Raw genomic sequence first — 13,310 nt, forward strand, 5'->3', positions numbered from 1 at the left:
ATTGTTTGGAATTAAAAACAGATATTATAATGCCATTATATTTATATTCAGCTTTTAAATGACAGTGCAAACATAAACCATTTGTTTCAAGAAAGTGGAACTGAAAACAATGAAGGAAAGGACATGGAAAATATTGCCATGATGCCCCATCAAAGACATTGTGGGAGCATTCATCGACTTGATCATGTTGAAGCTGCCTGCTAATTATAGTTTTCATGAGATCTTCATTGATCTAAATCTGCACTGGAAAGAATTATATCTATTTAAGAAATGTAATAATCAAGGATCAAAATGTTTAGATGCTGATTAAAGATAAAAAAAACAATAATTCACACGTCTTTTCTAAAATGTTGTTTAATGTTCAAATGTTTTATACGTCTGAATGAATGTTAAAAATACTTCCTCACCATTGTTCACGAGGCTGTGAACAGGGCTGGTAGGTGGTTGCCACGTTAGATTAACTTTAACTTGTGGCTTCCTGTTCCTCTCAACACACACCCTCACGCTTTTGCTCTGAGAAGACACTCCATTCTCAGCTCGAAGCTCAACCACAACTGCCCCTGTGCGGTTGAAAAGCAAAACCATCGCTGTTTCTCCTCCTGCAGTGTAGCTGCTGTTTCTGAACAGCAGTGTTGCATTCACTAGCAGAGACACGGTCACGTTTGACCCCGCTGTGACGCTAAATAAAACAGAGTGTTTTTGATGCGTTGTGATCACACTGGGAACGTTCAACACCAACTCTCCAACTGGATCTTGAACGAGGATTTGCGTGCAGAACGAGGCCCTGCTGATTGGGTTAAAGGCCTCGACTGTTACTTTGTAGCAGCCTGCTATTGTAAGAGACGCATTTAAGTTCCACTCTTCAGTGGTCCTGCTCATCACAATAACATCATCCAAACTAAAAGTCCAAATCACTCTCAACCCCAGCCTGCTGGCGGGGCTGAAAACCTCCAGGCTGAATTCTGTATGGGTTGAAACTGCTGATTTCCAACTCCCAGAAGGCCTCAGGACATGTATATGCTTGTACACCATCAAGGCTCGAGGTAGGGCGGTGGAGAGCAGCACTGATGAAGGGTCTGAAGTGGAAAGAACAGACACTCTGAGGTGATACTGTCCTGCAGTGGTAGGGAGGCAGCAGCGAAGTTGGAGGTGCAAATGGCAGCTGGAGCAGTTGCCGATGCGGAGTTGGGTATCAGAGCGAAGATATAAGTGGGTGCCATCGTGACAGCAGCTGTTATTGTGGTTTTGAAGGAGATTGTGATCATCGCTGATGTTGCCACGGTTACTGTTGTTACAGTTGTGAACATTGCTGCTCTCCCGGTGAGTCATTTCACTTAAATGATCTCCAGCTTTATTAATATTAGCTGTGTTTGACGTGCTGATGTTTCCATTGTCCTTACTGAAATTACATTCAGTGATGTTGCTTAAACTAGCCTTCATGTCAGTGCTGCCATGCTCAGAGTTCAGTGTGAGGCTGAGGATGAGGAGGTGCTTCATGGTGGTGAACAGCTCAACGTACACAGAAACAACCTCGCCGGATGTCAGCAGATGTTCTGATACGCTCACTCTGAGGTCAGAGACAGCAGGACGCACAGCCACCTACAAAGTGCAAATGAGTTTAAAGGAAGAAGTCTATACATAGTTTTCAGTTTTTCTTAATGAACATGGGCGTTGTAGTTTATTTTGAGTCAATACCATATAGATACTGCTGTTGTAAATACTCACCAAACGTGTATTAATCCACAGCTTAAAATAGTCCCCAACAAATGCTCCATTTATTCCTGTTTGAGTAACATTTGCTAAAAACTACAGTGCCCAGCTGTTTTAGGAATTTACTGAGCTTTTTTTTTTTTAACAAAATAAAAAGGGATTCACATCTTCATTAGGAGCTAGTGGGCTTGGTGCTGAGAGCCATGTGGAAGTCGTAAAAGATGGAGAGACAGCTTTTAGGCTTTTCATGGCATTTGTTGACTATAAGACAAATTTTTAAAAATCACCAGCCTTATCCTTTAATTAATAATAATACATGACAATAATGCTTTCAGTGAATAAAAGCAAAGTACTCACAACATGTATGGTCTCCTGTGTCCACCCATAGGCACCCGAGGCATTCAAGGACACCATGTGAACTCCCTCTGTTTCAAAGGTCCAGGTCTGAAGGTGTTAAAAAATATTACAGTGAGTTAATGAAGAAGATTTGCAATTAAATATTTTTAATTTTAATTTTTTTTTTTTTTGCAATTTTTCATATAACACAATGACTTTTTTTTGCTGCAAGGCAGAAAGACTTTTAATGAATTCTTTAGTTATCTTAGATGAGATTTTGGTGTCTTTACAAAATGCTGAATTAAAATAAACACTGAAACAGCTTTCCCTATAGTCCCTATAGAACACTGGCCTTCTTACCCACTGTTTAAACAAGATTTGTGCATTACATGATTAAACGCTCTAATTTCTCATATTAGTACCTCTGGTTCTTACAACCAAAATGAGCTACTTCCTCCTACCATTCTGTTGTAAAACCACAGCTGCTGTTTTCTAATTTCACTGATAGATTACTAGAATAGTTTTGTAATGACACATGCATAATTCTAACAAAACGCATATTATATATAATTGATGATAAATACATTTCTTCATTTTCAAACAGCCCTGGTTATTCTGAAAAAGCCTCCATTTGATTTTTGTTTTTTTAATATTTGAAATTGTTCTAACATTTTTGATATTCTTTGTTATGAAGCAGTTTTCAACAGGCCAGACTATAAACATGGGCAGACTGAATTATTGATAGTAATGCTAAAACATAAACAAACTAAAAAAAACTATCCTGTGATCGTTGAAGTTGCTTAATTTAGGTTAGACTACAAATCTTTGGGACTGTTAAAAAAACATTGTGCTCAATTAAAAAGACTCCAGCCTTAAATCCAGAAACCAACCACTACTTACCACAGTACTGTTCAGACAATGAGAGTTGGAAAGGCAAACTGTCTTTACACACTCCATGTTTTTCCCTTTAAACCACCAAGAAAACTCTACTGGCAGACTATCACTCATGTCTGCCTGCAATGTGACTGGGTCGCCCAAATATGCTGCCTCCACCGTCACACTGTTGGAGTCTGTTGGCAGGAAAGGGATGCAGTCTGGGACGCCCAGAGGGCCATGAAGCACAGAGATCACCAGGCTGTGTGGAGAGGGCTGCAAGACGGAGAGGTGGAGAATGGAGCAGAGTGTGGAGAGGGGGTTGGAGACACTGACGTCTAAATGGAAAAAAGAAAAAAGAGACAGAATATTTTTCACTTTTACTTAATTCATTATTTATCATGTAACTAAAGGTTTTTTGCTCATCTTGACTCACTGAGTTCATATTTTCCTGGAGTTTCCAAAGTCCAGGCAGATGACACAACAAAGGAGCCGTCATCCAACACGCTGACGCGATGTGATCTTTGACCTTTATGGGTCGTTTCATGAATCTCAACAGTGACGTAAGAGAGGTCCTGCACTGCCAGACCCAGAATCCCTAAAAATCACAGAGAAACTCATTTGAAACAGAAAACAGTAAAAGTACCATAAGTTATAAATAATATTTGAATTATGTAAACAATAATCAAATATCCTGATATATTTTTTTCTGTGTGTAAATATATTCTTTCATATAAAACCTTACTATAACAAGCACATTGTGAATGAAACAGTGTACAGCACAGGATAGATAAAAAATATAAAATACTTGTACATGTAGCAGTTATTCTGTTACTTCATTGTTTGTGTGAATAATTATATATTTTACATTATTTTAAAATAAAATAATTATCATAGAAATAAAGTCTTGTGGTCATTTTAACCACAATACACAATGTGTCTGCAGTTGTTCGGAAACAATAATGATTCAATGCAACACACAACTTTAGGTTGCTTATTTCTACTTTCTATGCATATGTGTTTAATAAAATATTTTTTACAAGGTCTTTTTGACTGTTTTTGCCAAAGTACTTTTTTTTTGTATAATAATTGAACCTTTAACAGGTTAAATAAATAAATGTTGCCTTTCTTAAATTCAAAGTTAAAAGTTGGAGCAGTCCTACGCATAGATAGACTCTCTCTCTCTGTAAATATTTTCATAATTATTGATATTATTTATGATAATAAATTCATGTTCTTATTAATACTATTATGAAATTATATAGCACCATTTATTCAAGCCAAGTACTTCATGTAAACCAGGTATGTCCAAAGTCTGGCCCGGGGGCCAATCATGGCCCATGGACAGATTTCATGCGTCCAGAAGCTTCATTTTTGTAATTTATCATTTATGGGCTGCTAGGATTGTCAGATACTGTATGGCTGGCAGATTTGGCTTTTTTGGTTGACATAACGAAGCATTTGAAAGCACTAAACGTTAACCTCTGGTATTATGTGACACAAAATACTACTTTGTGAATGATCCTGTGAAAGAGAAGATCAAGAGCGACACGTTTTAATGTTAAATGTTAACAGACTTTGTATTACTCATAATAAGTCATGTTTAAAATGAACATGAGGTTAAGATTTGTATTGACTTCATGCAAGTTTAACGTGTGCCATACAATTTATTTTCTGTACAGATGTGAAAGAAAGGCAGAACTGGTTTTTAGATTTGTTCACAGATGATTGGCTTAGATTTGGTGACACAGCCATTTTAAAACAATGATAATTGTGACAATGAAAATAAAATTGTTAGAGAACAGTGCATTTGTATATAACTCTTATTGCTCATTTTTTTCATTTTTAAAATGTTAGTACTGGCCCTAGGACATCTTCACAATGTCAAATCTGGCCCTCTTTAAAAGAAGTTTGGACAGCCCTGATGTAAACCCATGAGGAATATACAGCAGGAAAAAATAATTCACAGAAATCAAATGCAGAGAAAAATCATTTTGACTTACACATAAAAGAGAAAAAAAAACCCCATCTAAATCAAAACAAACCTCTTTACTTTGACAGATCAGAACTACACCTGTGTAAAATACAACAGCAGCTGACCTGAGGGCTGGCCAGGGCGTCCAGCCAGGTTTCCTGAAACTTCCACAACAAAAGTCTTCCCAGCATGCACTCTGTCTGGAGAGGTAGACAGACGAACACTGTGCAGAAATGGTCCTTCAGTCCTGTAGAGTGCCACACTTTCCTGTCCAACACCAACGGGCAAGGAAAGGACACTAGAAAAGAAAAGAAAAGAAAAGAAAAGAAAAGAAAAGAAAAGAAAAGAAAAGAAAAGAAAAGAAAAGATTCACAGTAAAAGTATTCAGCACAGGTTAAACACAACACGCTTCAGGGACTGGGACATGCACATATCAGTTACACACATTTGCTGGCATTAATGAGAGACAGTGACACACAGGTTTGTTTCTATGACTGAAACACACGATCACGACAAAAAGAAAAAGTCTGTCTCACCTTTTACTTTCTCCTCTGACATCCATTGTCCCTCCAGTTGAGGATGTGTTGACACACTCACTGGCCACCAAACCATGTTGCTGGTTGCCACAGTAACAAGCCTCTGAAGTCAACGCTGCAACCTGGTACCTTCAACAACAAATGCTGAAAGTTAATAAAATACTGCCTCGAGCTCCTTGAAACAACCTCATACAAACCACTTCTGATTTAGAAAAAGGATGACTTGAATGCACTGTGACTTACATGTTACTGAAAAGAATTTTAAAAATACTTCTAACATAATCTCAGGCAATATCTCTGACTGAGCCCAGAGACCAGAACTCACATTTTATTTTCATGTTTGAGGTTTTTAGTTATAATTTTAAATCCAAATGTTGGCTATATTTTGGGTTTGTTTCAGGTTTTTCTCATAAGAACAAAAAATGCAGGAAAAAAATGAACCTCCATGCAAATTATATTATTATTTTTTTTAAACTTCTATGATGTTTGGAATTATTTATATTATCTCAAATATTTCAGATTGACAGAATCACTACAATGTTTTTATTCTTAATAGGAGTTGACTCTAATATTAGTGCCACCATGTTGAAACATTCTGGTCCCAACAGGACTTTTATTTTAAATAATGAAGTGGATTTTCTCCTTAATTTCACACAAATATGCAAGCTGAAGAGCACCGTGCTCTTTTACGCTTTCCCTGCACTTACCCTTCATCCAGGCAGCGGACAGAGCAGGTTACCGGGTCAAGGTCACGGGCACCTTTGGGTGCGTAAAGCCTACTGCCGGCCTTGACGCACCCCGTGAACCAAGGTGAATTATCCTGATGTGGGGCAGAAACTGCAACAGAAAAGCGGTGGGAAAACGGATGCAGTGAAACGAGCGTGAAGACGAAAACACGAAACATGTTCATGAGGCCGCAAACGCTTCAGGTGGACGGACAGAGCGCGTTTTGGTGAGGTTTCACAATGAGAACGGAGAGAGGAACGACGGAGCAGTGACGAGCAGGTGCAGCGTGGCCACAGACTCTGTGCATACAGTACGAGGTGCATGTGTGGGAGGTGAGAACACACAGGCACTGTGTGCAAATGAAGGAGTGTGTGAGAGCCTTTCATTCAAGGCCTTAGTGTGTGTGTACTTCCTCTAACGCCGGTGAGAGTGCACTGATCTTCTCTTGTCCTGCATTTTCTTGGTTTATTTCCCTGTATTGTATCGTCTCCTCAAAGCTTAATATCAAATTTGAACACAATGCCTTGTCTGTTATGCTTTCCAATTCGCTTAAATTACAATTACAAAAGGTCACACAAAGCTGAATACTAATTATTGACAAGGTGAGAGCTTTTACGAGCAGGTTTTTTTAGGAAAAAATAAAGCCACCTGCAGAGGTATAAAATCCAGTGTTGCCTGTTCTTTGAAAGAAAAACAAGAAGATTGCAGTGGAAAAATATAATCTAGAATCTAAAGATCTGAATAAAATATTTCTATTAGTCTGTCATCAGGCTGAGATGGACTAAACCGGCCTAAAGGGACCTGGCAACGTGCCATGTGCTTTAAAAAAAAAGGCCTGCAGACTGTTTCACAAGAAGGAAATGAATTATTTCTCTACATCCACGTGTGTGGGTCTTAAAATCTGCATGAAGCCACGAAGCAAACCCTATTATTGATTTGATTCTGTTGTTGTAGCAGCCTGTTCGGATCACTCCAGGGTCAGACGGTCTTTCTTTAGCTTTAAAAAACATCACGTGGAGTTTCCAAAAGCATCCAGAAACACATCACATCTCTCATTTATTATGTCAAACGGAATAAAGTGCCAAAGCAGACATTTTTTGTATAGGGACCAGCCTTGTACAGAAGCTGCCAGCCGACCTGAACGATACATTATTTCATTATAAAGCTGCAGTGTGAACTCATGTCAATCTGACTGACTGTTTGGTTTTATTCTGGGTCTTGGAATATATTTTTTTTCTGACAGGTAAAAGGGCAACGGGGTGACACATCCTACAGCTGAGTTTCAGCAGAGTGGATTAGTGTGTGAGGTTGTCAGATGGTTGTTTATTGGTTTAATTCAAGGAGGAATTCTTTTTTTCTTTTTTTCTTTTTTTAAAACTTGATTCAAACTTACAAATTCGTGAAATTGATCTCAGAAGCAGAGATGCTGAACTCGTTTTTTTATCAGAGGTAGGGGTTGTAATCTCCAGCGTGAACTCCCTCTAAAGACGCACAGATTATTTTTGCAGAGCTCTTCGGAGCTGATGAGCTTGAAAAGTTCAAACACACAACAGAACCGGTCAAAGTGTTTTCGCCTGAGTCCAGTTTGCCCTGTGAGCCCTTTAGAGGAAAAAAAAAGGGTGCTCGCTGTGCAGCTAACTCCACCGATCCACCTTAAAAAACTCTTCCGGTTAGAAGACATCCCCTTTAAGAGAAATTTCTCACCCCTCTGCGTGGCCAGCAGAAGGCGCTGTCAGACCGCGTCATCTCTTCAAGCTGTCGGTATCAGAGAGAGGCACAGCGGGGGGAATCAAACACATTTTCTCTGTTCATTTTTTATAAGGAATACGCGCATATTTGGCCGATTTCGTTTCGTCTCTGCGCTCAGGGGCTCACAGACGTCTTCACGTCACAAAAAACACCCAGAGGCATCCATATGACCACGGAAACACGAACATCTTATTTGATTTCCAGAGAAACTCAACAGTGGGGTTGTTTTATTGTTGATTTTAATATAGATTGATCAGCATGCGGGAAAACAAAGCAGCTGTAGGATTGAATCCTTTATTTGACGCACACGCGCGCGTAAAATTGGGATCATTCCGCGTGAATTAATTTATGGTGCAAATACATAACGCTTTATTTGCTGCGGGACCCTCTTTGGAGCCAATTCAAGCACCCCTGGAGGTCCCCGGATCACACTTTGAGAAGCATTTTCCAACCAAACCCTAAACATCAACATGGAGAGCCGCTGTCGTGACAGTGCGTAAAGCCCACCCCGGGCCTGCTAAGCTCCAATAACCTGCTTAATTCGTTAAGCGCGCGCCGTGTGTTCAATGTGCGCACGCGGTGATGCAATTAACAAATGATTAAGTCAACGAAATCTTAAAGAGGGGAGCTGCTGAGCGTTATGGCGCTGCGTAACGGAGAGTCGTAATAAACAGACGAAGCGTTATGTAAGCGCCCCTACCGAGGACACAGAGTCCGCTGGAGAAACCAGTCCAGCTGACTCCGGCAGACTGTGAAGTGGAGAGATGTTGAAAGTAGATATTGTCACCAGGGGTTTGCTATTAAAGCGGGGTCTCAGTGGAGGGGAAATCAATTGATTCATTCAGTGTACACACCTTTTTTTTATTTGCATAATTTGAACTCCTTTATCAGGTGACATTAAACCACATGAGAAGAAATAAAAAAGAAAAAGAAAAAGCTCGTCGACATCTTGACTTGTGCGCATGAAGATTTGCGCTTCAAAGTGAGGACACGTTAAAATAAAACCAAATTGGTCACATGATGATCAGCGGCTGGATCCACTGCATCACAAACAGAGTGAAGTTCTCCTCATCTGAGTAAAGTAAAGCAGCTGAAAGGTTTTTTATGGAAAAACCTTCATGATTCTCTCCTAAAAATGGATCCAACAGCTGTTGCAACTTTCTCTTTTCTACCAAATTTTGTTTGGATTAGCTGTTGCAACTTTCTCTTTTCTACCAAATTTTGTTTGGATTTCCTGGGGGAATATTTTACCTGCTTCTTTGGCTTCCTTATGAGAGGACTTTCTGCTGAGTGAACTATAATTCAGATCATTAATCTGGAAGATATTTAGCTCTGATGTCACCACACACCATCTTGCTCAACAATATTAACAAATGATCCGTGTAGCAGCTCCAACACTTTTTCATTTTGAATGTTTCTGCTGATCATGTCCTAATATGTTTTCATAAAAAAAGAGAAAAAAACGCAGGACTCATGAAACCTTCTGATCAAACCACACTGACTCTGAAGCAACATGCAACGTTTTTCATTTTAAATAAATCATTTGTGAATGTTTGGTAAAGAAGGTTTCAGGTGTGGACAGAGGATTCAATGTGCGTGAAGCTCTACAAGCTGCTCATCCATCAGCTTTGTGATGATTTGAAAATGGATGCACACAAACATTTTGTATTTGGAAGAAGAGAGAGAGAGAGAGAGAGAGAGAGAGAGAGAGAGAGAGAGAGAAACGCTGCGTCATGTTGTCAAAACACAAATGAAACAAGATAAGCAGATTAGGCAGTCATGGCAGCCAGAGGAAAGGAGACAACAAGATTAATCGACATATACAAAAAATAAAAAATAAATGATGTGGAGAATAAAATGTGTTCGACCAAAGGAGAGTGGGATGAGGTTTGTCTCACAGAAATAAAACAGCTTCAGCTCACTCTCATTTATTCACACAGACATTTATAGTTCTATTTCAAGCAGCTGTTTGCTGAGTTTGTGTCATCTGTAAGACAGCTTTCATCTCACCTTAATAGGAAACTGTAAACTTTAAATGACTTGGATCCATAAAGAAAATATCACTCCAGTCCAGTGTCTTAACATTAAGAAATCATCACCATCTGTTCATTAATTAAAGAGGCCCAACTCGCTTGTCACACATTAATTATCCAATCAGCTGCATGAGGTGGACAAATGCTCCTTTAAAAAAAAGTACCTGGTTCTTCTTTTTGTTCTGTTCGGAGCTCGATGGGGAAACTTTGGTCTGCAGCACCAACAGGCTTTGCGTGCTCCCTAAAACTCTCTGATTCTCCGGTCCTTCAACGCATTCACGCATTCATCTACAAGCTGCTCGACCAGGGATTCATAAAGGAGGCCCAACGACGCAGGAGAAATTTCGAGGGTCATGATAAAGCAGAAGGAAAAACTGCATTTCTGGGAGGACATCTGAGAGAGGGTCAAAGGAGGATGAATGTGGCTGCAGAAAGATGGAAAAAAATAAGCAGAATACAAATATTGATAATTGACTATAGCAATCACCTGAAGTCAATTAAGTAAGAGCTAATTAGGCTGGAAGACGGGGTCAGTAATCACCTATAAAAACAATACATTGATGGTTTAATGGGTCTATTACAAGACACGAGTTAATAATCATCTATTCGTTCCTGAAATGTTGTTAAAGCATGAGAAGCACCTTTATATTAAAATTCACTTGTGGAGTCACCACTGTGCCAAAACATGTGAGATAAACATCCTTATTTAAAAAAGCTCTGTCACAGTTTCACCCCCCACGGGAAAGGGGAAGGAGAAGGAGCTCGGATTACACCGCAAACAAGCCTCAATCAGGCCAAATTATTAACGAGGATTCACTGTTACATGCAGATCTTATCAGAGCTGGGTCACCAGGGGTTTATAGGGATACTATATAACTAAAATCACTATCGTGGAGCAAGAAAAACAGAGCAATGGTCTGAAGAAACATTAGGAAATTAAAAAACACCCACAATTTATGTCAAAAATATCACTGTTGGTTCCACATAGGGATAAAAAAATAAGGCACTGTTGGCTTAGCTGTGTATCTGAAAGAGTGAGACAAAAACTGTAAGCTCATGCAACAGTATAAACTCACAACTGAGGCATCACTTTGTAAGTCTTGATACAAATTAACACACAAAATGAAGGAAGAAATGAAGGTGAGATCATAAAGATTTTAACTTGAGCAATACTATACAGGATACAGTCATATATCATATTATTTAATATGCCCTTTAATGCTTTATTGAACACTAATAGAAATGATTTTTAAAGGGCTAATTTTTCATTCTGAGTTGAATACACCTTCTAACTAGCCAGTGAAATTAGGCCTAAATAAGGAATTAGCTACAATGAGTCTTGAATCCCCAGCTTTCCCCTTTGTCCCACATCCTGAATACCCGATATAAAGAAGTGGGTAAAAAAAAAAAAAAAAAAAGGTTGGCTGAAACCTTATCTGGCAAAGGCCCAGACAGCCCTAAAAAAAAAAAAAAGAAAAAGTGTCCTATTATATTTCTCAACAACCCAATTTAAGAAACTTCACTTGAAGAGGAGAAGAAAAGATCCGCTCAAATCTGGTTTTGAGGCATCGTGTCTCTGGCCTGCGTGCCCTGCAGCAAGGCAATAGGCTGCTTCTTTCACCCGTCTGACGTTTGACATATAGCCCTAACTGAACAAGAAGGGCTGTAGGTGAGAATATCTGTCGACTTAAGCATGGGGGCCACAGCACTGACATACTAATCAATAATCAACAAGCTGTGGCCTGAATGCTCGCAGGCCACTGATGGAAATCCAGCTCATTTTCTGTCAGTGTTTTTAATCATGTTAGGAGGATTTTTTCCTTCCAGCGTGTTAATACAAATTAAATACATTTTTGATGTGTCAGTGTGGTTGCAGCAGTTAGAGGAGGTTCTCTGTTTGTGTGTGTATGTGTGTGTTGGTGGCTTTTATCCTCAATGAAGCCTGGGCTCCTTGTCCTAACTCCCTGGTATGAGGGGTCAAAGGTCACCACCGCTTGTGGCCGTGTTCAAAATCCCCCTATAGTGTGTAATGTTCTCAACATGATAAAGAGAACCAGTGTCCAGATATTACTTTTCAGGCTGTGGAACATTTTAATCAGCTGATATAAAGGAGAAACACACAGGAGGTTTAAACTGTCATCTCATCTTCAGTCCTGCACACGTTTTACAGCTAATTTATCGAAACAGACTGTAAAATGTGGATTTATTCCTCAAGTTAAAATCTTTGCAAACACTTTTTTTTATACTCTTTTTAATGGGAACACCTTTTGATGGAAAGTTTTCCAAAAATCTTTTAGGTCAACCTAAAAAAAATGTGGCCATGCAGTATCACCACTGAGATGAACTGTTTTGGAGCAAATAACATTGAGGAAGCTTGAAGACTTTTTTGTGTTAATAATCTAAAAATCAGTGTAAAGATGTACCTTCAAACGCAAATAACGAGTCTCTGATGCAAACAAGGAGCTTGCAATAAAGAAGCCTCTGTGAGGTGTGTGTGCATGTGTGTGTGTGTGTGTGGTTGTGCTGGAGGAGTTCAGTGTAAATGCCAATAATGTATTAATAAATACAAAAACTTCTTCATGAATGAATTGTCCTTCTGATCCATATTTCCCAAACAAAGAGTGATTAGATTTTTATGTATATATTTTTTTTATTTTTGGAAATGTAATAATATCAACACATTTATTAATAAAGAAAGTAATAAAAACTATGATGACAATAATTATTATATCTAATATTATTATATATAATAATATTAAGCTCCGTACGGTTGTTGAGACATGCTCACACATGGCACATGTTCAATCATTCATGTAATGGGATTAGACAGTTTTTCAGAAATGAACCACAGGAATTTCAAACTTTAACTTTGCTTATTCAAAATGTGTGTTACTACAAAACAACTTGATATAAAATAAATAAATAAATTAAAGATTTGGGGTTAAATTTAGTGTCATTTTATGTGCACAGAGAGGGTTATAGTTTGGCTGCATGTCTTCATCTCTACTGTCTCCTGCTGAAAACTACATTTTTCTGTGACACATTAACTGACAGTACAAATCCTGATATGGAAAACCACATAAACCTGAGACTGTGTTGTTAAAAAGTAATTTCCCGCCCCTCAATAAACAAAATGTTTTATTAATTCTAATAAAATTATATCCACAATCTCACCAGTACTGGTTGCTTTTGAATCTAAGAAATGAGTAAATAGTTTTTGTAAAGGTCTTTAAATGATCCTGGACTTTAAACTGATGAATAATTTATAGATAAACCTCTGATGGGAGCCACTGGCTACATCAACACAATATATAGGAACAACAGAAAACAGAAGGCAGATGGCAAATAGGTTTTTTACGAATACGGCCCAGT

General features: G+C 38.6%; 1 protein-coding gene across 1 annotated transcript in view; it reads right to left on the bottom strand.

Moving 5' to 3' along the window:
• The window catches only part of pkd1l1 (polycystin 1 like 1, transient receptor potential channel interacting), a 29,457-nt gene extending 23,972 nt beyond the window's left edge, over positions 1–5,485 (bottom strand). The window contains exons 1-6 of the mRNA XM_027274418.1: positions 5,431–5,485; positions 5,020–5,192; positions 3,356–3,517; positions 2,947–3,257; positions 2,068–2,154; positions 408–1,599 (exon numbers count right to left, since the gene is read on the bottom strand). Coding sequence (XP_027130219.1) covers positions 408–1,599; positions 2,068–2,154; positions 2,947–3,257; positions 3,356–3,517; positions 5,020–5,192; positions 5,431–5,456 — 1,951 coding nt within the window. The 5' untranslated portion in view covers positions 5,457–5,485. The remainder of the gene's footprint in view (positions 1–407; positions 1,600–2,067; positions 2,155–2,946; positions 3,258–3,355; positions 3,518–5,019; positions 5,193–5,430) is intronic.
• Between the last annotated feature and the right edge of the window lie 7,825 nt (positions 5,486–13,310).

The sequence above is a fragment of the Larimichthys crocea genome, chromosome XXIII (genome assembly GCF_000972845.2).
Source record: "Larimichthys crocea isolate SSNF chromosome XXIII, L_crocea_2.0, whole genome shotgun sequence".
In the NCBI taxonomy this organism is placed as follows: domain Eukaryota; kingdom Metazoa; phylum Chordata; class Actinopteri; family Sciaenidae; genus Larimichthys; species Larimichthys crocea.